Here is a 25,817-nt window from a genome sequence, read left to right as displayed (position 1 = left end):
AACATTGCCCTTTTTTGTGAAGAGCACTGCTTGTCACTGGCCACTCGGGTGTTTTCCTTTTGAGAGCTGGATCAGTGTGAGTGTGTGCACGTGCAAGGACTCTCCTCCTTGAAGGGGATAAAAAAAAATAAACAGGAGATTCAAAAGCTCCTCACTTCAGGGACTGATTCTGAGCTGGCTGGTCACAGCCAAGTGTACTGAGCACAAGTAAATAAAGAGTGACCTGATGATGGGATACCAGCCAGCGTGCAGATATTTCAGGATGTTTTGTTTTCAGATAGTAACGTGTGCAGTGATTTTGGGAAAAGGGAGTTGGCACTGGACAAAAGAGCTGGATTAGATAATAGGCCTTGCACAATGGACTGAATGGCCTCCTGTTCAGTCATAATTCTGTGATACTGTATAGAGTGTGTGCTCCCTGGGCAACTCCAACTGAGGAATCTACAACACAAAATAGAGTCATGCAGCACAGAAACAGACCCTTTGGTCCAACCAATCCATGCCAACCATAATCCCAAACTCAACTAGTCCTACCTGCCTGCTCCTGGCCCATATCCCTCCAAACCCTTTCCTATAAACATACTGTTTTTTTCCCAGTTGCTCCAAATTGAAAACAAAGGGAGAAAATAATTTTTAAAATGTTTTTCAATTTCTTCTGATTATCTTAACAAAAAAATGTCCTTCACATCATCCCCTAACTTCCACTGGTACTAAAAACAAATCTCTCAATGTTCTGAATTTAGTTTTTAGGAAAGTTTGCTGCAATTATAAATATCCACAGGAGGGAGGGGACTTCTATTTTAAGTTACCTAGCCCCCAATTTTTGTTGTGTGTATAAGTGACAGGAAATGTTGAAAAACCATTTCCTTCCGTTTGCATTAAATTTGAAATGCAGGTCACTTGAAAAGGTTTAGGGTGTTTCTTTAAACAAAAGGAGAGTCCAAGATGAGGAAATAAAGTAAAGGAGAAAAAAAAAAGTCAGGGGATGTAGAAAAGACAGTAAAGTACAGTAATATAATTAGTCATTTGTAAAAAGCACCCGGAATCACGTCTGTGGTAATCCCCCACTTTTAGACTCATAGAGAGGCGGAGTTTATATCTATATATATATATATATATAATTGTCTCCGCCTACATTTGCTGATCTTAATTTTGTGCGATATTCCGGAGAAGGGTATGTGCGTGTGTGGGCTTTGTCCTCAAAAGTAGCAAGAAAGTGTTTCTTTTTTTGGGTGAATGAGAAAAAAATGGCTGATGTCTCAGTCAATTTCAGGGAATTTCGGGCCAGTGACAGAGATGGCAAATTCCAGGATGCAAAGCCTGGGCTGGAAGGCGAGAGACTGGACAGTGGTATCGATTCCATGAAGGAAGCGGACGAGAGCCTGAGCAGTGTCACTGACCAGCTGGTTTACCTGAACGTCGCCAGTGGGAGTGTGGACAGACCACTCCAGAGTTGGACAAAGTTCAGGACTGAAGACGGAGACACGTAAGTTTCAAAGTCGCCTCAACATTGTGTGAAAATGAACTCCAATTCGCTTGGAGGGTTGGGGTGGGGTGGGGGAATCAGGGCTAATGCTTACCTCCAGGCGAGGGAAAGCAACAACGACACGGTCCCCTTTCACCACCCCGTGGTGCTCTGGAGGGTGCAGTTGTTGTTGCAATGCGGGAACTTGGTGCACGGGAAGATCCCACAAGCAGAAAAGCGAGGATGGTCGGATAGATGATCCGCTTTTGCTTGGATACTGGCAGGCAGCAGTGCCAGACAATGTCTGGCAGCACAGGTAGATGGGGGCAAAGACGGCATGTGTTGGAAAAGCTCAGCAGGTCTGTGGGCAGAAATCAGAGTTAACCTTTCGGGGTCTGGTGACCCTTCCTGGGTTCTGAGCAAGGATCACCAGGCTCAAAACGTTAACTCTGATTTTTCTCCACAGAGTGCTGCCAGACTTGCCGAGCTTTTCCAGCAAATGCTTTTACAACTAGATGGGGAGACGGAGTTAATGAATGAGTTTTGGAGAAGGGTCACCCAGCCCCGAAACGTTAATTCTGATTCCTCTCCATGGAGATTTTCCGGCAATTTCTGTTTTGGTTAAGAATTCCGGGCCGGAAGGAGATCCTTCATCCCACCTTGGCTGAAGTAGCCCTTGCCCAATCTTTTTGAATCAATAGGACTCCTCTTTGGAACCAGTCTAACCCAGTTTAGAGAACTCGGATTGAGCCAACCACCCTGCACGTTATCCGCCTCTGACAGCGTGGCACTCCCTTGGCACAGCAACTGGTGCAGTTGGCCCAGACATTTGTGATTGACTGTCCTGAGTGGGAGCAGATCTCATAGACGGGCACTCAAAGTCTAGCCTTTATTCTGGTCAATCTCATTCTGTTCTGACCACTGTTTACTGCACAGAGGGAAAGACCGCTTTGAATAAAATCCAGCAAAGTTTGGAAATGCCATTACTGGCCTGAGCTGGAGTTGCATTTTCAGGAACATATTGGCTCCCTTGCAATAGATCTTGATTCTCTGCCTTGGCCAGGGATTATGTGCGGAATGAAAAGGAGGGATTCAGTCCTTACCGTTTGCCAAGTGCAGGAATGGAGCAGGAAAGAATCTATATGTGGGAGAGAGAGAATGTGAAAGAGACAGAGAGAAGAATGATGCACTTTAATTACATAAGAATGTCAGAAATAGGAGCAGGAGTAGGCCATTCGGCCCATTGAGCTTGCTGTGCCATTCAATAAGATCACGGCTGATCTTTTTGTGGACTCAGCTCCGCTTACCCGCCCGTTCACCATAACCCTTAATTATGAATCAGCTGCTTCACTGGGCAGGGAATTCCACAGATTCACAACCCTTTGGGTGAATAAGTTCCTCCTCAATTCAGTCCTAAATCCGCCTTATTTTGAATCTTCCTGCTTCTATTTTATTCTATCCAGAATCTTTCTTGTTTGTTCTCGGCTATGTGGGCATCACTGCCTAGAGGAGTGTTTGTTGCCCATCTCTAATTGCCCCTTAAGAAGCTGGTATGAGTTGCAAACTTGAGTCGCTGCAGTCCTTGGGGTGCATGAGCATTCACGGTGTTGTTAGGGAGGTAATGACTCAATGACAGTGAAGGAATGGCGAAATATTTCCAAGTCAGGGTGGTGCATATCTTGGAAGGGAACTTGCCGGGGGTGGTGTTCCCATGCATTGTCCGTCCATGTGGTGGACTGAGGTCACAGGTTTGGAAAGTGGGCATTTTGCTACACTTCCCTGGTTAGTGACCAAGGAAGGAAAAACCAGGCTGATTCCCTCTCACACATCACTAAACAGGGACTGTACGGCTCCCATTTAGTAACAACATCTGCCACATTAACACTGTCACCATCTAAACACATGATTGCTTCCGGTTGTCTGTCTTTTGGTGTTCCATTTCTAGCTAACCAAAAAAACCCCATTTTTTACCTAATAATTAGGACAAATGTGCTCCAGCTAAGGCCTTTACAATGCTGAACAACCACTAAGACAGGGGCTGTTTTCTCTCAAGTAAAGACGGAGGACTAAGCTCAGATTGAGTGCATTAAAAATAATGAATGAGTGGGAGATGGCCAAAGAAAGTGTTTCTCCTTGTTGGGACAGTAGAACCAGGGGCTGTAAATTTGAGTTATCAATTCAATCGAGTATACAAGAGAAACGTCTTTACTTGGAGAGTGGGGACAATGTGGAACTCACTCCCTTGAGGAGGGGAATAGCCGAAATGCAGAGGGGATAAAAGCAGAAAGTGCTGGAGAAACTGAGCAGGTCTGGCAGCATCTGTGGAGGGAAAGCAGAGTTAATGTTTCAAATTTGATATGATGTCTTCAGAACTGAGTTCCCGCTGAGTTACTCATGTAATTTCTTTTAGATTTTCACAATCTGCAGCATTTTGCATTTATTTGTGCCTTTAAGGAGAAGCAGGGAGAGGGAGAAAAGGTTAACGTGATAAACAGGAAGGGGTGAGCTGAAGGATGACAACAGGAAACCCGTGTGTAGTTTAAATATCAGCATGGACTCATTGACCTGTTTCCAAGATTATCCCACTTCTCTTGTACTTCAAAATCTCCCATTTCCTGTTGGTAAAAGTCCCTGTGTTTCTTGATAAAGTCCATGGAAATTCCATTTGAGGAAATGTTGGTAAAATACCTCCAGCTCTCTTGAGTATTCCTTACCTGGCTTATCACTGGGGTTGGAGCTGTGAAAATAGAGATGATCTATTCTAGTACAAATCAAGTGTAACACAACTCCCTTTGATGTGAGAATTTAAGTTAAAAATCACAACCTGACGAAGGAGCAGCGCTCCGAAAGCCAGAAGTTCCAATAAATCTGTTGGACTATACCCTGGAGTTGTGTGATTTTTAACTTTGTCCACACCCCTGTCCAATACCGGTTCCTCCTCATCGTGAGAATTCAAATTATTATTTCTTTTTGCTAAGCTACACCATTAACTAAATATTTGGTTAGGCTGCTATGGCAGGTGAATAACTTTGCTTAATGTTTAGACTGTTGTTTTTGGTCATGTGTTGGCACCGTCCATCCATTCTGACTCAGACTCGCTAACTCAGCATAAGATTAATGAAGAGTGACTTTGAGCCATTCCTGTTTTGAACCGGCTCGGTTTCGAAGCAGAGGCCGGGGAAACCCAGGTGGAAATGCCTCGACAGGAATGCATACAGCCTTGGAGGTGGAAACGAGAAAAACTTCGCCTTTCACCATCACACTCTGAGAGGACTCAGAATGAGTGGTACAGAAGTGAAACACTCCCCGAGCTTGGACGAAATGACTCACCTGTTCACTTGCTAGCTTCAATGAGCTTTGAGAGGATGTGCATTTTGGTGACCACTAAATCTGCACCAACAAATTTTAAAATTAGCAAAAGGACAGTGTGCAATCCTCTAGACTGCCTCCAATATTAAGCCAAAATCTAAGGATACTTAGCTAAAGTTGACAAAGTATTAGGATGGATGACAGTAGATTTGGTAAAAAGCAGAGGTTGTAATGGAGGAAACATCTATTTGCATTTGTGTTCAATGTGGGGAAAAATTCCCAAGGTGTCTCCTAGGCATCCAAATGCTTGAATAAAGAGGTGGGGACATCTAAAAAAAGGAGAGAGAAGCAGGAAGATTTAGGGAGAGAATTCAGTGTCAGAGCCTAGGAGACTAAAGGCGTGGTCATCAGTAGTGGAGGGTGAGGAAATCAAGGACATGCTTAAGAGGTATTTTCTTGCTAATGTTCAAATTATGCCCTTTGCTCTGGAATCCCCTCCTGGTATCTCTCCAATTCTCTTTCCTCCCTTACAACCTATGTCGTTTACCAAACGTATTGTCATCCATCCTAATATCTCCTCAGATTTAGCTAAGAATCCTTAGGTTTTGGCTTAATATACAAGCACTGGAGGCAGTCTAGAGAAGGTTTATTAGGTTGGTCCTGAGTATAGAGGAGATGTTGGGTCATACTCATTAGAATTGAGAAAAAAATGATAGGTGTCCTTATTGAAACATAAGACGCTTGGGGGACTTGACAGGGTAGAAGCAGTAAGGTTGCTTCCCTTTGTGGGAGAGCTGCGGACCACAGGATAAGGGATCACCCATTTAAAACGTAGGTAAGGATAGTGGATAGTGTATCTGTGGAATTCTTTACCACTGATGGCTGACAAGGCTGGGTCATTGAGTATATTCAAGGCTGAGATAGATTTTTAATCAGTAAGGGTATCAATGATTATGCAGGAAAGTGGAGTCAAGAATTGAGATCAGATTAACCATGATCTCATTGAATGCCATAGCAGGCTCAATGGACTCAAGATTAGAGTGGAGCTGGAAAAGTACAGCAGGTCAGGTAGCATCCGAGGAGCAGGAAAATCAACGTTTCGGGCAAAAGTTCCTGATGAAGGGCTTTTGTCCGAAACGTCGATTTTCCTGCTCCTCGGATGCTGCCTGACCTGCTGTGCTTTTCCAGAACCACTCTAATCTTGACTCTAATCTCCAGCACCTGCAGTACCCACTTCTGCCTAGACTCGATGGACTGAATGGCCTATTTCAGCTCCTACATCTTTGGCCTTATAGTGTCAAATTTTATTTGATAATAATTAGAAAGTGCCTCACAGCTAATAAGATACTATGCAAATACACGTTGATGCCAAATATTGCCCTAGAACAAACCCTGGAACTTTCTTGTCATAGTTAAAAGTGATATATAAGTGCAAGTTGTTGTTGTTTGGATGTGGAAGGAAATTGGATAAGAAGGAAGCAAAACTCTGGATGTAAATGTGTTCTGTTTTTGACTTCCCTTCCCCTCTTATTGAAAAGGTTGGTTCATTTCCAGTAAGAATGATTCTTGGAATTCCCCGCTTAAAGATGATGCATCAATATTTTGCTTGTGCTTTAATTGTACGACTGCCAGTTAATGTGGAAACTGTTACTCAATTCCAAAGTGGGACTTGAGTTTAGGCAGGCTGCATTTTCTCAGGAAATTTGCACTCTGCACTATTTCACCCTGTTCACCTTTATTAACCTCTCTCATCTCTCTCTCTCTCTGTGTCCTTCCTCTTTTCTCCCAGGTTCCTCCATCTGGCAATTCTGCACCAGCGCCCTGACATTGCCAGTTTCCTCTTGCGGTCTGAACCATCCGTTATTGACATCCGCAACAAGTCCCGACAGGTGAGTCTCCCTTTTGTCCTTCCTCCCATGTCTAGTTGAAAATGGCGATAACAAGGGACATTGGGAGAAAGGAAGGCCAGCCTGTGCTTTCATAACTCAGAACATAACATTGGCCGATAGATGCGTTTCTGTGATTGGACACCAATTGCTGAATAATGACGAGTGTGCCAATTTGAGATTATCGCATGGGTGTGCAGTGGAGTTTACTTACACTTTGTGGGAGCAAGTTACTGCAGATGCTGGAATCTGCACTGAAAACAAAAAAATCCTGGAATCACAGCAGGTCGTGCTGCATCCATGGAGAGAGAGAGAGCAAGCTAATGTTTTGGGCTTCAGAGCTGAAGTGAAATGTGGAGAGGGCAACATTAATGCAATATTTGATGAGGGGGTGGTGGGTGGTGTTGAGGGGAGAGGGGGTGGAGTGCCAGGCGAGAAAGGATTTTGATTGTTTAGATTAAGTGATTGGAATGTGAGTGTGGCAGAACAATGGTGTGTCCAGACTGGAAAGAGCAGGTAATCCCACTGGAGTAGGGGGGAAGGGAGAGAAAACATGGTGACACAAAATGTGACAAGTGAAACTAAAAGAAACAGATGGAATGAGAGTGGATTCACAACTCAATATTAAGTCTATAAAATGCCTGGTGTGAAGATGTGATGTTGTTCCTCTCTTACTTACATGTTGCTGGATGTTCCATACAGTAATAGGTAGGACCTTGTATTCAGAAAGTCCATCTCCACACATCCTTCCTCTCTCAGCCAATCAGTGTCTAGTTCGAGGGCAATAAGGGATTGTCAACAAAGGCTAGTCAGTGTTAATCCGTAATCTGTCAGTTCCTATCTTCCGGAGACTTACTCGCTTTATCTTTGCTCCTGTGGCAATGGAGAATCAGTCGTTGATTTCTCTGAAGGTTTCACAGTTTTTATTTATTTCCTCACCCTTTTCCAGAGCCCTTTGCATTTGTCAGTGATCATGAGGATGCCAGGAGTGACCAGGGAGCTGGCACAGACTGGGGCGGACCTGGAGAGTTTAGACAGCTTCGGGAATACCCCGTTGCACCTGGCCTGCGAGCAGAGGGACCTGGACTGCGTTGATGCACTCCTCGATCCAATGGGCACCAGCAACATCACCCAACAGCGCCAAGCACAGGATCTGGAATGGCGTAATTACTGCGGTAATTTCTTTGCTCACTTGGTTTGCCCACTGACCTAGGAAAAAAGTGAGGACGGCAGATGCTGCAGATCAGAGTCGAAGAATGTGCTGCTGGAAAAGCACAGCTGGTCAGGCAGCATCCGAGGAGCAGCAGAGTCAACATTAAAGGGTATATGCTCGAAACATTGATTCGCCTGCTCCTCGGATGCTGCCTGAACGGGTGTGCTTTTCCAACACCACACTCTTTGACTCGCCCACTAACCCAGCTGAACATGTTACAGCAATGCATGAGTAACGCCATGATAAGGCTTAATGACCATCCTCCTTTCTCACCAGCTCTCTCCCACTTGCATAGTCTTGGTCTCTATACGATTGGAAGGGCCTACAGCGTGGGTGCCACCAAGCTGCATGGGTGTGCACAGCGAAGGGTTTTATCCAGACCTGATTCTGCAATGAAATAATCCATTTGAGCAGCCATGCATTTCAAGGAGCCCAATGCAAATAAATGAACTGTGCACAGCAACTAAATCTTAAAGGGAATTTAACATGGCAACACTGGAGAAAGTGCAAGTACAAAGAGATGGTGATATAGTGGGAATGTCACTGAATGAGTAACCTAGGTCATAGACTCCCTACAGTATGGGAGCAGGCCATTTGCCCCATCGAGTCTCCACTGACCCCCTCTAGAGCATCCCACCCAGACACAATCCTTCTCCCCCATTCCTGTAACCCTGCATTTCCCATGGCCAATCCACCTAGCCTGCACAGCCCTAGATGCTATGGGCAATTTATCATAGCCAATACACCCTAACCCATACATCTTTGGACTGTGGGAGGAAACCAGAGCACCAGTAGGAAACCCACGCGGACATGGGAAGAATGTGTAAACTCAATACAGACAGTTACCCAAGGATGGAATCGAACCCAGGTCCCTTAGCACTGTGAGGCAGTAATGCTAACCACTGAGCCACCGCACTGCTTAGGTCAAGGCTAATGCAATGAAATCATGGGTTCAAGTCCCATCATAGCATCTGGTGGAGTTAAAATTCAATTAATAAAATCTAGAGTTAAAATCTAGTCTCAGTAAGGATGACTGTGAATCAATCATTATTGGAAAAACCCCTGTGGTTCACTAATGTGCTTTAGGGAAGGAATCTGCCATCCTTACCTGGTCTGGCCTACATGTGACTCCAGACCCAGACAATGTGGTTGACTCTTAACTGCCCTCTGAAACAGTTGAACAAATCACTCAGTTCATAGGATGGGTGACAAATCCTGCCCATGCCAGTGGACACAATCATCCCATGAATGAGTAAGCTGAGGAATTGTAGCTGTTGGGAGGATTACATAGGTTTGGTTATTTCTCTATGGAATATAGAGAATACCAGCTGGAGGTTTATAGTATGTGTTGGACAGTGGAGAGAATGTTTCTGCTTAAGGGAAATTCCAAAACTGGGAGGCAAACATTTAAGGCAGTCATTGTTAAATACTCTGTGGAAATAATGAGAAACCTCTATACTCAAAGAATGGTTGGAATGTGATAGAGGCAAATGGATTGGATGCATTCAAAAGTGAAACCAGAGAACCTCATGAAAGAAAAAGTGATAAAATGAGCTGTTAAGGTCTGAGATGAGAAGGGTGGAATGGGAGGTGAATTGTATGGGGCATAAACATCAGGACAAAAACCTTGGATTAAATGACCTTATTCTGCAACAGACATTCTGTGTAAATCCATGACTCCTTGCTGGTGTGTATAATAGTTCTGGGATATGATGAAGTTAGGGATTGGGATAGGTAGTGTTTGCTCTTCACTTGCCCACCCAGCCTACTGTTCCTCATGTCTGATCCTATACAGTGTTCAGACTATTCAACAGTAGGAGCATCACATTCAAGTCTGATCCTCTCCTTGCCTGAGTTGTGCATGGCGGGAAACACACTTGCTGTTATCATAAAATCCATACAGTGTGGAAACAGGCCATTCGACCCAACAAGGCCACACCGACCCTCTGAAGAGTAATCCAACCAGACCCATTCACTTACCCTATTACTCTACATTTACCCCTAACTAAGGCACCTAGCCTGCACATCCCTGAACACTATGGACAATTTAGTATGGCCAACACACCTAACCTGCACATCTTTGGACTGTGGGAGCAAAGAACAGCATTCGGAGGAAACCCATGCAGACACAGAGAGAATGTGAGAACAGACAGTCGCCCAAGGCTGGAATTCAATCTGGATCCCTGGTGCTGTGAGGCAGCAGTGCTAACAACTGAGCCACCGTGCTGCCCATAGGTAATCATCAGGCAACTCAACTTAACTCTCCTTGAGGCACTGAGACCAAGTGAATGCCCAGATTGAGTTCATTCACTCAGCACAACCTAGGGAAGTAACATCCTGACCTGGAGTTTCGATCTTGCTCATTGGGGAATTTGTAGACAGGAGCAAGGCTTGACCGTACCTCATGTGAGTTGAGTATTAAACACTGATTTTTTTCCACCACAGGTCACACATGTCTTCACATCGCAGCAATGAAAGGAGACTGTGAAACAGTGGCGCGATTGCTAGCTTCAGGAGCCAACATTAATGCTCAGGTAAGACCCTACTCACTTGAGTTAGAAGAATGAGAGGTGATCTCATTGAAACATACAGGATTCTGTTGGGGCTTGACGGGGTAAATGCTGAAAGGATATTTCCCTCGTGGGAAGGTCTAGGACCAGAGGGCATAATCTCAGAATAAAGGGGTGCAAATTTAAGACTGAGATGAGAAGGAAGTTCTTCTCTGGAGTCTTTGGAACTCCTTGCCAACAGAGAGCTGTGGGGGCAGAGTTCTTGTGTATATTTAAGGCTGAGATAGATAGATTCTTGATCAGTAAAGAAAACGCAGGAGAGTGGATGTGAGGAATGTCAGGTCAGCCATTGATGCTATTGAACAGTAGAGGAGGCTCAAGGGGCCAAGTGGTCTACTCCTGCTCCTATTTCTTATAATCTTATAGGTACGTTTCCCACTCACCTTCCAAGCTGTGGTGGTGTTACAGATCAAAGCCTCAGAGGATCCAAATTGATGTCGACTCATTAACTTTTTTATGTGCATATTGTCGACTGGAGCTAGAGATAGTGATGGGAGAGGCTCCAATGTCTTTTACATCACACAGTTGAACAGGAATCTGTCCTGCTCTTACTAGCCGCCATTGGTGTGCATTGGAAGGATTTACACAGACACGCCTTTCTTGGCCATGATGTTGTGGAGTGGGATTTGAACCCAGGACTTTTGGATCAAGTTTAGGGACAGTACACACTGTGCCACAATAGCTCATATGAGTGTGTGTGTTACCTACACAATACTATGGGTTACAGTCAATCCTTCTGGAAAAATTAATACTTTGTTTATTGTTCTTGAGGGTATGGGCATCACTGACAAGGTCAGGGTCCCATCCCTAATTGCCCTTGAACTGAGTGGCTCTCTAAGTCATTTCAGAGGGCAGTTAAGAGTCAACCACATTGCTGTGGATCTGGAGTCTGGATTGAAAGGTCACAAACATTGTCGCTATGCTATTGTCCCCGTTTCTATAGCACCTAGTACAACTTCAGAACATTCCGATTAAGAATTTTTTTTCAAGTTTGTGCAGTCACTGTTGAAATGTAGAAAACCTGGCAGCCAGCTGGTGCACAACAAGCTGTGACACAGAATAATGAGCGAGAATGAGCAGATTGTTCATTTGCAGGCAGAGCTTTGACCTCCTGGGGAATCGAGGAATGTGGGGAGAGGATCAGAGACGGAGTTGAAGTCCCGAGATCAGCCGTGATTGTACTAAATGCCAAAGCGAACACGAGGGGCTGAGTGGTCTACTCCTGCTCCTATTCCTTTCATTCTTAAATAGGTTGAGGGATAAATTTTGGCACTAAGACATTGGGGAGAACTCCTCTCATCATCAGGATGGTAACTGCCTTTTCAAGGGCAGGCCATTTTACACTTAGCAAGATCCCACAAAACATTCTGGCCTCGTGAGGTGCTGATTGTAGGTTGAGGTGGAAGGGATCAAATTGGAGGAAAGTTTTTTTTTTAATGTCCTTTTGAATTGTACTTGGAATAAGCCGTGACCTTGTCCCTGTGGCTGTGCTGACAGGAACCAAACAGTGGGAGGACACCCCTGCACCTGGCGGTGGAGTTTCAGCATCGGGAGGTGGTTCAGCTCCTCATTGAGCGGGGCGTGGATGTCAACCGGTTAATGTACAACAGCTGCACGGCCTTCCACCTGACAGCAGGCCGGCCGGACCTCCAGATCCGGGAGCAGCTTTCTCAGCTCACCAACTCCTCGATGATCCCGCTGTATGAGTCCTCTGATTCCGAGTCTGAGCCAGAGTGGGACGCCCGGTCAGACTGCGAGGTGAGCCTCTCTACCGCGGGTTCGCAAAAAAACATGCGTCTGCATGAGGCAAGCGTCGGGAGAGGGCAAATCAGAGCAGTGGGAGGCCATTCAGCATCTCCTGTCTCAGGCCAGCTCTGCCATTCAATTAGATCATGGCTGACATGGCTCCCACTTCAGAGAGCAAGCGTAATAAGGTATTGCATTTTTATGTCGCCATTCACAATCTTGGGAAGTTCCAAAGTATTTTGTGGGATGTAAGGTACCTTGAGATGTCCTTAGGTCATGTGAGGCAAGAAATATATGCAAGCCTTTCTGTCTTTCAAAGTCCCTTATAGCCATTGAAGCACTTTTGAAGTGACCTTTGTAATGAATGGAAACAGGCAGACAAGATGATGACAGCAAAATCTCACAAATGGCAATTTGGAGACAACCAGATTGAAGTTGTTGTGGTGTTACTTGAGGGTCATTGGCTCCAGGTGACCAGGGAGAACTCCAATGATCTTCCTTGAAAGGGCAACTGTGGGATTTTTAACACCACCTCAGACGGCATACACGGCCTCAGTTTTACACCTCAGCCTAAAGACAGTGCCTACTGCAATACAACACACCCAGTGCTAGCAGTGGTGGGTCGGGCCTAAATGTTGTGCTTAATTTTCTTGTGAGTACAAGCATTGGGTGAAGGTGAGGTGGGACAAACCTACAATGCACAGTCAGGACCTCAACCACAGATTGAATCTTAACAATCTGCCCCAACCATATCCAGACCTCTTCAATTTCCGACTTGGAGATTTGTCATAGTTCGACTATCTTGGGTCTAAATAAGATCCATTCTGGCTATTGTTACCACAGCGCAGGATCAATTCTAAATTAGAACATCCAGATTCTTGTTCTAGCAGCTTAACTTATGTAGAAGTTAAGACTTGGAATTAGCTCTCTCTAACTAATTGAATAACTAACTGACTGATGAGTTGCCAAGTCAGTGATGAGTGAGGGTGTTTGAGAGATCAGAAAAGATACATGAGATTGTTTCCAGGGATGAGGGACTTATACTTCCCAACTGCAAAGTTGCTCAGAGAGTCTGCACACAGCGATTTGTCAATTAGAGACAACATAGGAAGGACTTAACCTGGATAGATTGGGTCTATCCTCCTTGGAAATGAGAAGGGTCAGAGCAGATTTGATCAAGGTATTCAAATTCATGAGAGAACTGGAAAAAAGTAGACAGAGAGAAACTGGTCCCATTGGTAGAAGAATCGAGAACGGGATGACACGGGAGATTGACAAATGAATTGATGGCCATATGAGGAAAATAATCCTTACACAGAGAGTGGATAGGATTTAGGATGCATCCCCGAAGAGTGTGCTGGGGGTAGACGCAAAGGAAGGGAAAGGACATTACGTGAGTTGCGCCTGCAGAGAGCTGGGACAGACTAGATGGGGTAAAAACCCTCCTACACGAAACCATCCTGTGATCATAGGGATTTCCCCTTTCACATGACCATGGCACACAGTGTTAAGTGGCCAGTAAGGGCGAAACATTTGGACAGTCCCTCATTTCAGCTCAAATGTAAGGACTAGCCACTTGGTTGAGGTGCCGAAAGAAGCATTTGTGGAATGTGAAAAAGGGAAGTGGCCATTCAGCCCCTCAAGCTTGTTCTGCACATATTTAATACCATTTAGCCACCTTGATTCTATAATCCTTCATACTCTTACCTGATAAAAACTAGAACAGTAGCTATAGCATCCTCAGGGGAGGAAGAAAATACAGGGCAAGAATGGTAAGAAAACATACTGATCCTTCTTCCTTTCTTACAGATGCCTCTAGACTACGATGATCTTCAAATCAGAGGCCATTCCCTCCATTGATCACTGAAGACACTCAAAGCTGATCATCAACTTATGTTCCAACTGAAACAATGATTGTGTTATTGAAGAGGAACTTACAAACAGAGTATACGTACAGCAGTGACCTTTCCTCACCCCATGGCCCACAGACCGACCCCATCCTTCCATAGATCCTCGGGAGATCTAGCCACTTGGAGGATGAGTCACCATAAGTCGGGATGCTGACTGTATCATGTGGAGCTCACTGTAACTTAAAAAACCAGCACTTTGCGAGATACTGTTGAAAATGTTAGTGGAAAATGAGGAAACTGGGGAATGTGAAGGACCAGCCCGGGCAGTAATGGGATGGGAGCTTACACATGAACTTAGGAACTAGAGGACAGAAATACTGGGACATTCCCCCTTGCCCTTGCTTCTCACAGTCAGGACAGGAGCAAGAGAAGCATGTTAACTTCATTTAGCTTATTGCTAATATGTCGTGGGGAATGGGACATCATCTCTTTGTTCCCACTTGTCCTGGCTGAAGCTATGAACCATTGACCAGTGGTGACTCCTGCCTAACTCATGACATACACATGGTTTGAGAAATAACCCCATGGGAGGGGGCTGGGCCATTTATTTTTTAGTATCACTGAACTCAAAGTTTAGTCTATACACATAAACTGATGAGAAGAGAGACTGTTACCTGGGGGTGCTTTAACTCCAGCCAGGCCCACCTAGGGGGCCCCTAGGTTGAGTGAGAGATTGCACTGCGACATGGTATGAATGCAAGGCCAACATTACTGGATGGTGCAAAAATCCAGAAGGTATCTTGTCGTCGATGGGTTCAAATCTCATCTTGAGATCACACCCTTTGCTGTTGACTTGAGAGGGAGATAGTACAGGAACTGAAGCTGAAATGCCTGAACCCAGTTTCTCCTCGGCCTATGATGCTAAGCTCCCCTCTCACCTGAGGATCTCTCAATAGGAAGCACTGCTCAGGCTAGGGGTGAGCCCCACAGCGAGTGGGACTGAAGCCTGAATGACAATGACATAGCTTCACTTTGTTAACTTCTTCCCGAGAGTTTAACTTCATGGTGGATAGGCAGGGGACAGATGCAGTGACAATCTCAATGTTATGGCAACATTAATTATACCAGTTCTCCCAAATGTCATGTCAAACCCACCAATGTGCTCATGGACCTTATTGTGGTCTTGTTTCACATAGGCCCTTTTGCAATAAATCATTGAGTTGGTGCTATGCCAGGTTCTTTGTGCAAACTCTCCCCTCTGGATCACTATCAACTCTGAATACCCACATGTACATCGCATTTGGCAAATTGCTTCAACAGCTGATCACGGGCAGAATGGATACAAATCCTTTCATTCATATCCTGGGTATTGAGGATTGGGATGAACTAATAACTCACTGTGGACTTGTACCTGACCATACCAAGTAGATATTGTGGATTATGTAAACATTTATGGAGAAAGGGATGATGTTTTGATGTATCTTTATTTGTATTTATGATGCCAATTTCAGGCACTGTCACTGACAGTGGCAGAAATCAAGAGTGCCACCCCTAGCAGAGGCCCCTGGCTTTTTGACCTGAGCACAGCAGTCCAGGTCTCGACCCTAGCATTGTAGGCCCTATGGAGTGCCAGGGTCCATTAGTGGACTCTGATATACCCTCCTTGTACCTATCCCTCCTGGTTGGTGTAAATTCATGTTCAGATGGTAGAATGGAATGGGCAATGGTAAATTGGACAAGCATTGTACCCAAAAATGAATTTGGACCCTATTGTATCCGAGCTGCAGCAAATGCCAATTGACTACCTATAGCTCTAACATGTTGGGACTACAGAAGAAATGGTGGTATTCCATCTAGCCTTCCCTACAATTGAAATCTTGACCAGGTGTTTTCCACTCTGCACTATATAAATATGTTTCTTTCAGGAGTGGCAAGCTACTGGAGGTAAACCTAGGGACAAATAAGTGGGGGTGTAAAACGAGGCTAGGGATTTCAACATGCACCCGTGAAGCAACAGAACGAAGCCAGGAGGTGACAAAGACCCAGTGTTATCAAGATTCTTGCCATCTGTATGATAGAATCACTCTCACTCCCAGGCAGGATGGGAGCCAGGGTCCTCTTGAAAGCGCAAAGTGTTAGAGCTAGGGGTCACCTCCCCACCCAAACTAGAGGAGACAATATTTTGCAAATCTTCATTTCAACCGTTGAGAGTGCTGAAGGAACAAGATAGGATGGGAGAAAGATTGATGCAATAACATGGGGAAAATAATCTAACACCATATTCATAATTTCCCCAATTCGAGAAAGAAGGGTATTGGTGAGCCATGCCCATGTAATTAGCTGAAATACTTTATTCTGTTGCTGCTTTTTGGAATGTTTTAAGTTGTGTGGGAAGTGACTTGTTTCATACACATTTGTATATAATGTCTTATAAAATTTATTTTTTTACAATAAATAATATTGAAAAATGACCAACAAATATCTGGTTTCATGTTATGATGTCAAGAGAAGTTTTAAATGTCTCACGCAATGTCAGAAGTCACACGATACTAGGTTATAGTCCGTTGGGTTTATATGAATTCACAATCTTTCAGAGCACTGCTCCTTCATCAGGTGAAGTATCAGCACTCCAAAAGCTTATGATTTCAAATAAACCTATCAGACTATAACCTGGTGTCATGTGACTTCTGACTTTGTTCACACCAGTTCAATGCCGGCACGTCGACATCACACAATGTGGGTATTTATGGTCCACCCTTCATTACCCTTGAACCGAGTGGCTTGCAAGGGTCATGACAGAGGGCATATAAGCATCAACCACATTGTTGTGGGTCTGGAGTCACATGTAGGTCACACAGGAAAAGGATGACCAAATCCCTTCCTTAAAGGACTTAGTGAATCAGATGGGTTTTATTACGACCAAAATAAAAGCAAATTACTGCGGATGCTGGAATCTGAAACCAAAAGAGAAAATGCTGGAAAATCTCAGCAGGTCTGACAGCACTGTATGGAGAGAAAAGAGCTGACGTTTCGAGTCTAACTGAGCCTTTGTCAAAGAGTCGAAACTTCAGCTCTTTTCTCTCCTTACAGGTGCTGCCAGACCTGCTGAGATTTTCCAGCATTTTCTCTTTTGGTTTGTTATGATCAATGATGGTTATCATGCGCACCATCGCTGATGGTGTATTTTATACTCCAGATTTGTTAAGGAATTTGAAACTGATGCAGTGGGATTTAAATCCATGCCTCCTGGTCAACAGCCTGTCATCTCTGGCACCACCACCTTAATGCTGTTCCTCACCCCACTCCACCCTTTGATTCTTAAACTAGTTGGGTGTGAGGTTGATGGCTGAAGGGTGGGATTTCCTTCTTAACAACCTTCCTCATCTCAGTTCCACCTTCCTGTTCCCAAATTGATTGGTGCGTGGGTTATGATAAGAAGTGACATGCCCCCTTATAATAACAACACTGGGGAAGGTTCCTTCCAAGGGACTACAGGAGTCGGACCTGTGAGTAGGTCAACTCAGCCTAAGCTTTCATCTTGGACTTCAACTTAGACTTTTCGGAATCTGTGTCTTTTACGATATCTCTGAAAAATATCAAGGACAACATAACCTTGTTAAAGGAGCAGCATCATCACAAGTTGTTAATTCCTCATTTTAATACCAATTTCATTTCATTTGTTTTTGGCTGCTGCATCAAGAAAACTTTGTTGCTTAATCTCACCTGCCCCCCTCCTGATCGCAGAGCTTTTTCTCGTTTTGTTTGTTTATCCTTTCATGGGATGTAGGTGTCAAGTGCTTCCCGTCCCTAATTGGCCCTTAAACAGAGTGGTGTCCAAGGCCATTTCAAAGGGCAATTAAAAGTCAGCCGTATCACATGTAGGTCCAGATGGGGTAAAGATGGCCAATTTGCTTTCCCAAAGGGCATTAGTGAACCTGACTGGTTTTTACAACTGTTGATGGTTGTCATGGTCACCATCACTAAGACTAGTTTTCAGTTCCGGGTTTAATGATTGAATTTAACTTCCATCAGCTGTTATGATGGGATTTGAACCTGTGTCCCCAGAGCTTAGGGCCCACAGATTATTACCCATGGATAGTATCACAATGTCACCATTTTGTACTTCCTGCCCCTTCTCACCATCATCTCCCGCTGACTTAAAAACCCTTAGACTTCTATCTCTCCGCAGTTCTGATGAAAGGTCATCAACCTAAAATGTTAACTCCATTTCACTGACGCTGCCTGACCACCTGTGATTTCTAGCCTTTTTTCCCCCTTTCTATCATATCTCCAGCATCCATGATGTTTTGGTTTTGTGTTCATTCAGGAGAAAATGAGGACTGCAGATGCTGAAGATCAGAGTTGAGAGTATGGTGCTGCAAAAGCACAGCAGGTCAGGCAGCATGCACGAAACGTCGATTCTCCTGCTCCTCGAATGCTGCCTGACCTGCTGTGCTTTTGCAGCACCATACTCTCTACTTCATTTAGATAGTGTCTGTACTGGAATGAAATATCCAAGCAGGCTTCAGAGGAACAACATGAGAATAAATGGGACACAGAGCCACACCAGGAGATATTTGGACAGATGACCAGAAGCTTGGTGAAGTTTTAAGGAGCATCTTAATCAATAACAAGAAAATAATGAATTAGGCGTGGGGAAAAAGCTATTCAGCCCCTCTAGCCTGATCTGCCATCCAATAAGATTGTGGTTGATCTGATTGTGACCTCAGCCATCCACTTTGGATCATTTCTGAAAACCACTGATCCCTTTGTTAGGTAAGTATCTATTCACATCTGCCTTAAAAATATATTCAATGACGTTGCCTCCACTGCTATCTGGCGATGTGAGTTCCAAAAATTCAATACTCTTTGAAAGAAAAGATTTCTCCTCATTTTCGTTTTAACCATTTGGATACAGAACTGGCTCAAAGGTAGAAGACAGAGGGTGGTGGTGGAGGGTTGTTTTTCAGACTGGAGGCCTGTGACCAGTGGGGTGCCACAAGGATCGGTGCTGGGTCCACTATTTTATCACTTATGTAAATGATTTGGATGTGAGCATAAGAGATATGGTTAGTAAGTTTGCAGATTACACCAAAATTGGAGGTGTAGTGGACAACAAAGAAGGTTATCTCAGATTACAATAGGATCTTGATCAGATGGGCCAATGGGCTGAGAACTGGCAGATGGAATTTAATTTAGATAAATGTGAGGTGCTGCATTTTGGGAAAGCAAATCTTAGCAGGACTTATACACTTAATGGTAAGGTCTTTGGGAGTGTTGTTGAACAAAGAGATCTTGGAGTGCAGGTTCATAGCTCCTTCAAAGTGGAGTGTCAGGTAGATATGATAGTGAAGAAGGCGTTTGGTATGCTTTCCTTTATTGGTCAGAGTATTGAGTACAGGAGTTGGCAGGTCATGTTGCGTCTGTACAGGACATTGGTGAGGCCACTGGTGGAATATTGAGTGCAATCCTGGTCTCCTTCCTATCGGAAAGATGTTGTGAAACTTGAAAGGGTTCAGAAAAGATTTACAACCCTGTTGCCCGGGTTGGAGGATTTGAGCTATAAGGAGAGGTTGAATAGGCTAGGGCTGTTTTCCCTGAGCGTCGGAGGCTGAGGGATGACCTTATAGAGGTCATGAGGGGCATGCATAGGAAAAATAGACAAAGTATTTTTCCCTGGGGTGGGGGAGTACAAAACTAGAGGGCATAGGTTTAGGGTGAGAGGGGAAAGATATAAAAGAGACCTAAGGGACAACTTTTTCACACAGAGGGTGATGCAGGTGTGGAATGAGCTGCCACAGGAAGTGGTGGAGGCAAGTACAATTGCAACATTTAAAAGGCATCTGGATGGGTATGTGAATAGAAAGGATTTGGAGGGATATTGGCCAGGTGCTGGCAGGTGGGACTAGATTGGTTGGGATATCTGGTCGGCAAGGATGAGTTGGACTGAAGAGTCTGTTTCCGTGCTGTACATCTCTATGACTCTATGACTATAAATGTGAGACCTATTATTTTTAAACGGTGTCCATTCATTCCAGTATTACCCAGAAGGGGAAACATCTTCTCAGTATCCACACTTTCAGGATCTTGTAGATTTCAATAAGATCACCTCCCATTTTTCTACACTCCAATAGATGCAGGCCCAGCCTCTACAACCTTCCTTCTTAAGACAAACCTCTTCATCCCAGGAAAGAGGTGAATGACCCTTCTCTGCACTGCTTCCAGTGTAGGGGAGTGAGGTGGAGAGAAAAGGATTTGCAGAACTTTGAACAGGATTTCCCAAAGCAGGGCTCAGGAACCCAAGTCGGGTCATGAGCTGAAACATTGAAATCACGAGATCTAAGGCAGCATGGCCACTAGGGAGCTCTGACAAAGCTATAACAGCTGTGGAGTTATCCTCTCATTCTTACAGTGATCACTCAGGGATCATTGATGATTTTCCAGCCCAAAATGGGGTATCAGAGGGGATAAGTTTGGGAAGATTTGGCTGAGGGCTCAGACGGCTGGGGGCATGCCCACCAATGGTGGAGCAATTAATTGTTTTATTCGAGGTATACGAAAACAACACGATAAATATAGGAATATAGAAAACAGGAGCAGGAGTAGGCCATTTAGCTCATCCAGTCTGCTCCACCATTCAATATGATCACGGCTAAGCATTCAACTTGCTACGCTGAGTCAACTTTTTCCTCATACTCTCTGATTCATTCAGTCCTATGAACTATATCCAGTCTGTCTGGAAAACATTCAGTGTTTTGGCCTCAACTGCTTTCTATGGCAGAATCAGATGAGAGTCTTCTGAGGAAGTCATATCAGACTCGAAGCCATAACTCTGTTTCTCTCACTGCAGAAGCTATGATGTGGAGGTGCCGGTGTTGGGCTGGGGTGGAGAAGGTCAGAAGTCACACGACACTGGGTACTTTACCTGACGAAGGGGCTACACTCAGAAAGCTTATGATTTCCTGTGAGACTATAAACCGGTGTCGTGTGACTTCTGACTTTCTACAGATGCTGCCAGTGCTACTGAGTTTTGCCAGCATTCTCTCTGTTTGTTTCAGTTTTCCAGCATCCAAAGTTTTTGCCTTTATTCCTATGATTTCTGTCCCTGCCCCTCAGTAAATCCTGTTGCTCATTCATCATTAATATGACTGAAAACTGGACTTGCTAAATGTAGCACTTCCTCAGTGGGAGTGTTGGACTGGACTATGGATTCAACTGTCTGCGATGGTGCGTACACCCATGACCTCCTGACTCAGAGGTCAGATAACGACTCTCTACGTGTTCCGTGACACTAGCTCATCGTACATGACATCAAGGAACTCAGAGAAAAGGGACTTAATCTTGCATAATCTTGCAAAATGCTAGAAATGAAATGTATCACTATATTTCACAACTCATTGTCAAGTATGGGTCAGGAATGGGAGTGTCGCATCACAGTACATATAAGCTGAAGGAATTCAGTTTGTACATTTTCTTTGGAATGCAAGATAACCATTATTGCATAAGCTAGTTTTAAGTTATTGTCTATTTTGAGTCCATGAATCATGGCTGGGGAAGGAGTTATTTCACTTTATATCATCAGTGGCTATTGCTATCTGCTGTCAACACAGAACTTTTGCCCTTTTAATGACTCAACCAAGTTACAATGCAGTATCAAGGAACAATGGAGCACAGAAGGATGTCAGAAGTCACAAGTGTATAGGAGTAGGTCCCTGCCAATCGGCACCTCCCCATGCCTCCACTGCCAGTCAATATGATTGCATCCACTCTGACTATGGGCTCAACTCCACTTTTTTGCCAATACCCCAACCCTAAAATGCCCTGGTCGAACAAAATTCTGTCTAATGCAGTCATGAGTATATTCATTGACCCAGCAGGAGAAAGAAAATCAATGTTATTAGGTCTGGTTGTTTTCTCTCACTACTCCTTGTGGGATCTTTCCAGTTCTGAGGAAGGGTCACTTGACTCGAAACGTTAACTCTGATTTCTCTCCACAATTACTGCCAGACCGGCTGAGCTTACGCAATTACTGTTTTTGTCTTATTATTCTAAGCTCCAAAAAGTACAGGTCCAAGCTGCTCAACGATTTCTCATATGACAAATCCCTTCATCCCTGGAAATCAGCCATTCGGTCCATCTTGCTTCTGCTAGCCCTTCAAATGAGCGATCCAATTACACTCACTCCTGTGCTCTTTTGCCATAGCCCTATACTTTGTTTCTCACTTTGTTTAAGTTTTTATTCAATTCACCCGTGAAAGTTCCTACTGAACCTGCTTTACCCTCTCCAGTAGTGTGTTTTAGATCATAATAGTATGCTGCTCAAAAAAAACTCCCCCTTTCTTTCAGTCTGTTTGTGTATGTTTTGTCTCAGTTGGCACCACTTTGCATAAAACCACCGAGAAACGAATGAGCATCCTGCCTTCAAAAAACACCTCAGTGCGATCATTTTATTTCTGAACTTATGTGGGTGCGACATCGAGTGTATCTGCTCTGTGCCGCCCACTCAAAACTGCCTGTACAACTGCAGAGTTTGCAAAAATAAAATTCAGCCCGCCAAATAATCCATCTTCACAAGCCTCCTCTTGTCCACAGTTTGCCTTTTCGACACAGGTGGTGTAAAATGGGTGAGGTAAGGATGTGCTGCTAAGTGGCTGAGGTTGCCTTCACATTACAACTCCCTTCCATTCACTACACCCTGTCACTCAGTGGAGCTATGCAAACTGGATATGATGCAGGTTTTATGGACTGATGAGAATAACCCATGACAACTACCACCTAGAAGGACAAAGTCAACAGGCATATGGGAAGACCATTCCCTGATAAAATTCTCCAACAAATCACCCCAACTTGGACATATATCATCATTCTTCACTGTCTCTGGCTCCGAATTCCTGGAAGTCCCTCCCTAACAGCATCGTGGGTGACCCTACACCAAATGGACTGCAGTGGGGGTTCACGAAGATAACTCACCATCACCATCTTCTCCACGCCAAATTCGGATGGGAAATAAACACTGGCCTTGGCAGTGACGTCAACATGCTGTGAATCAATTTAAAAAATACAGAACTTAAAAATACAGAACTTAGAAAAATTGGCAAAAATGGCTCATTGTTTATGTGCCCTACGCGAATCTCCCCAACCTTATCGACATATCTTTCCATTCTTTTCTCCCTCTTGTGTTTATACAGCTTCCCACTTCTGTGTCTGTCTCTTCAACTACTCCATGTGGGAGTGTGATCCATGTTCTTACCAGAAACATCAACTTCTCCACCTCCTGATGCTGCCTGGCTTGCTCTGTTCTTCCAGCATCCTGCCTGTCTACTCACCACTATGTGGTCAGATTAAACTCCTAATTGGATTCATTTGTGACTATAATTTATACAGTCACCCTGTGAGACCCCAGCGCTCCTTCAAATCCTGCCTCTTGAACATCCTTCTGATTACCAGCATCAGTGTTAGTGTCTTCAACTGCCTGGACTTCTAAGCTCTGGAATACCCTCACTAAATCTCTTTGCCTCTCACCCTTCCTTTAAGATGCATTTCACCTATCTCTCTGACCAAAATTTGGCCATCTCACTGACTTTAAGTAGTTCAATATCAAGTGTTTTTATTAATTGCCTTTGGCATGTATTATCAACTTAAAAGCTATATACATACTCATGGTTGTTGCATTGTTAATGTTATTCTATCTACATTTAGCCTATCGAAACTCATTTATAATTTGAAAGATCGCTATCAGATCACCCTGGCCATTGTCTTTTCTAGAGAAATAAGCTCCAAGTGTATTCAGTCATTCTTGAAAGTTATAAGATCTCACGTCTGTTATCGTCCTTCTAAACTTTTATGTTTGCACATTCTCCACTGAATCACTATCTTTTCATAATATAATGACCAGACCTTTGCACTGTACTCCAAGAGTGGTCCAATCAATGTTCTAAGTTAAGCATAACTTTGTAGTTCTAGATATTGTTTAATCATAGAGTCATACAGCATGGAAACAGACCCTTTGGTCCAACTCGTCCGCACTAATCAAGTTTCCCAAAATAACCAGTCCCACTTGCCTGTGTTTGGTCCGTATCCCTGAATCCCATATGATCTAATTTTAGGAATCAGTTGACCATGCAGAACCTTGTTAAAGGCTTAACTAAAGTCTGCAGACAACATCTATCGCTCTGCCTCATCTTTCTGTTTGGTCATATCCTCAAAAAAACTCAATTAAGTTTCCCACAAATAAAGCCATGCTGACCATCCCTAATCAGTCCTTTCCTCTCCAAATGCATTTAATCCTATCTCTCAGAATCCCAGTAAAAAAATCACACGACACCAGGTTATGGTCCAACAGGTTTATTTGGAAGCACTAGCTTTTGGAGCGCTGCTCCTTCATCAGGTGGTTGTGTGGACAACCACCTGATGAAGGAGCAGCGCTCTGAAGCTAGTGCTTCCAAATAAACCTGTTGGACTATAACCTGGTGTCGTGTGATTTTTAACTTTGTACACCCCAGTCCAACACTGGCATCTCCAAATCATCTCAGAATCCCCTTCAATAACTTACAACCTCCGATGTCAGACTCACCAGTAAGGCTTCTCCTTGCAGCCTCACTTAAATAAAGGCACAACATTAGCCACCCTCCAGTCCTACAGCACCTCACTTGTGGCTAATAATGATACAAATAAGTCTGTAAGGGGGCCCGCAATTTCTTCCCTAACTTCACACAACATCCTGGGACACACTTGATGAGATCCCAGAGATTTATCCACCTTTATGTTGTGGCACACCTCTGGAGTAGATGGGACTTGAAACCAGGCCTCCTGGCCCAGAGCTGGGGAAACACCACTGTATCACAAGAGCCCTCAGATAAAGGGAGCAGGTGGAACCTGAACCCGGGTGTTCAGGCTCAGCAGTATACTGCACTGCATGAACCCTTCAATATTTTCAATCAACCATTCAGATGTAATATGATACACCTCTGGTGCAAGTTAAATTTGAACCCAGGCCTCCTGGATCAGTGGTAAGGAACTGTCACTGTGCCACAAGAACCTTAGGATTGTAATTCTATGCCTGCAGAAATTAACACCAGTGCTTTGATGGCATATTGAGAATTGAAGTTTCGGGTGTGAGCCCTTCATCAGGAAGCAGATGTTGCAGGTAGAGTCATATATCACGGAAACAGATCCTTTGGTCCAAACAGTCCATGCTGACCATAATTCCAAACTAAAGTAGTTCCATCTGCCTGTGCTTGGCCCATATCCCTCCAAACATTTCTTATTCATGTACTTATCCAAATGTCTCGTAAATTTTGTAACTGCACCTGCATCCACCACTTACTTTGGAGGTTCATTCTACATTTGAACCACCCTCTGTGTAAAACGGTTGTCCCTCACGACTTTTCAAAATCTATCCCCTCTCACCTTAAAAATATGCCCCCTAGTCTTGAAAGCCCCCATTCTAGGAAAAAGACACCTGCCATTCACTATATCTATCTGTATCTATCTGATTTTATAAACCTCTCTAAGGTCACCCCTCAACCTCCTACACTCCAGTGAAAAAGTCCCAGCCTATCCAACCTGAAATATCCAGATATGAAGTAAACTGCTAAATAAAGGTCACTTAACTGTAAGCGTTAATTCTGCTTTCTCCCCTTAGATACCACCAGACCTACTGAGTTTCTCCAGCAATTTCTCTTTGTTGTTGTAAAACCACATCTGGTTCACTTATGTCCTTTAGGGAAGGAAATCTGTTGCCCTTATCCAATCTGGCCTACTTGTGACTCCAGACCC

At 44.1% G+C, this 25,817-nt stretch overlaps 1 protein-coding gene across 1 annotated transcript; it reads left to right on the top strand.

Moving 5' to 3' along the window:
• Nucleotides 1-996: 996 nt before the first annotated feature.
• Nucleotides 997-16,510, top strand: LOC122542778 (NF-kappa-B inhibitor alpha-like). The gene is made up of 6 exons (XM_043680814.2): nucleotides 997-1,486; nucleotides 6,564-6,663; nucleotides 7,610-7,835; nucleotides 10,319-10,407; nucleotides 11,941-12,201; nucleotides 13,999-16,510. The coding sequence occupies exons 1-6, from the start codon at nucleotides 1,248-1,250 to the stop codon at nucleotides 14,047-14,049; spliced, it is 966 nt and encodes a 321-aa protein (XP_043536749.2). The 5' UTR covers nucleotides 997-1,247; the 3' UTR covers nucleotides 14,050-16,510.
• The last annotated feature ends 9,307 nt before the right edge of the window (nucleotides 16,511-25,817 follow it).

This window comes from Chiloscyllium plagiosum, unplaced genomic scaffold, assembly GCF_037043375.1.
Source record: "Chiloscyllium plagiosum isolate Xiang-an unplaced genomic scaffold, Cpla_swu_hap1 HiC_scaffold_47, whole genome shotgun sequence".
Lineage (NCBI taxonomy): Eukaryota > Metazoa > Chordata > Chondrichthyes > Orectolobiformes > Hemiscylliidae > Chiloscyllium > Chiloscyllium plagiosum.
Note: the sequence above shows the minus strand (reverse complement) of the source record. Positions and strands in the feature narration are given on the sequence as shown.

Excerpts from the sequence above, each read along its gene's own strand:
- LOC122542778 (XM_043680814.2), top strand. The coding sequence starts at position 1,248 with ATGGCTGATGTCTCAGTCAATTTCAGGGAATTTCGGGCCAGTGACAGA. Across the intron at positions 1,487-6,563 it reads AGGACTGAAGACGGAGACAC|GTTCCTCCATCTGGCAATTC; the intron begins GTAAGTTTCAAA and ends CTTTTCTCCCAG. Across the intron at positions 7,836-10,318 it reads GGAATGGCGTAATTACTGCG|GTCACACATGTCTTCACATC; the intron begins GTAATTTCTTTG and ends TTTCCACCACAG.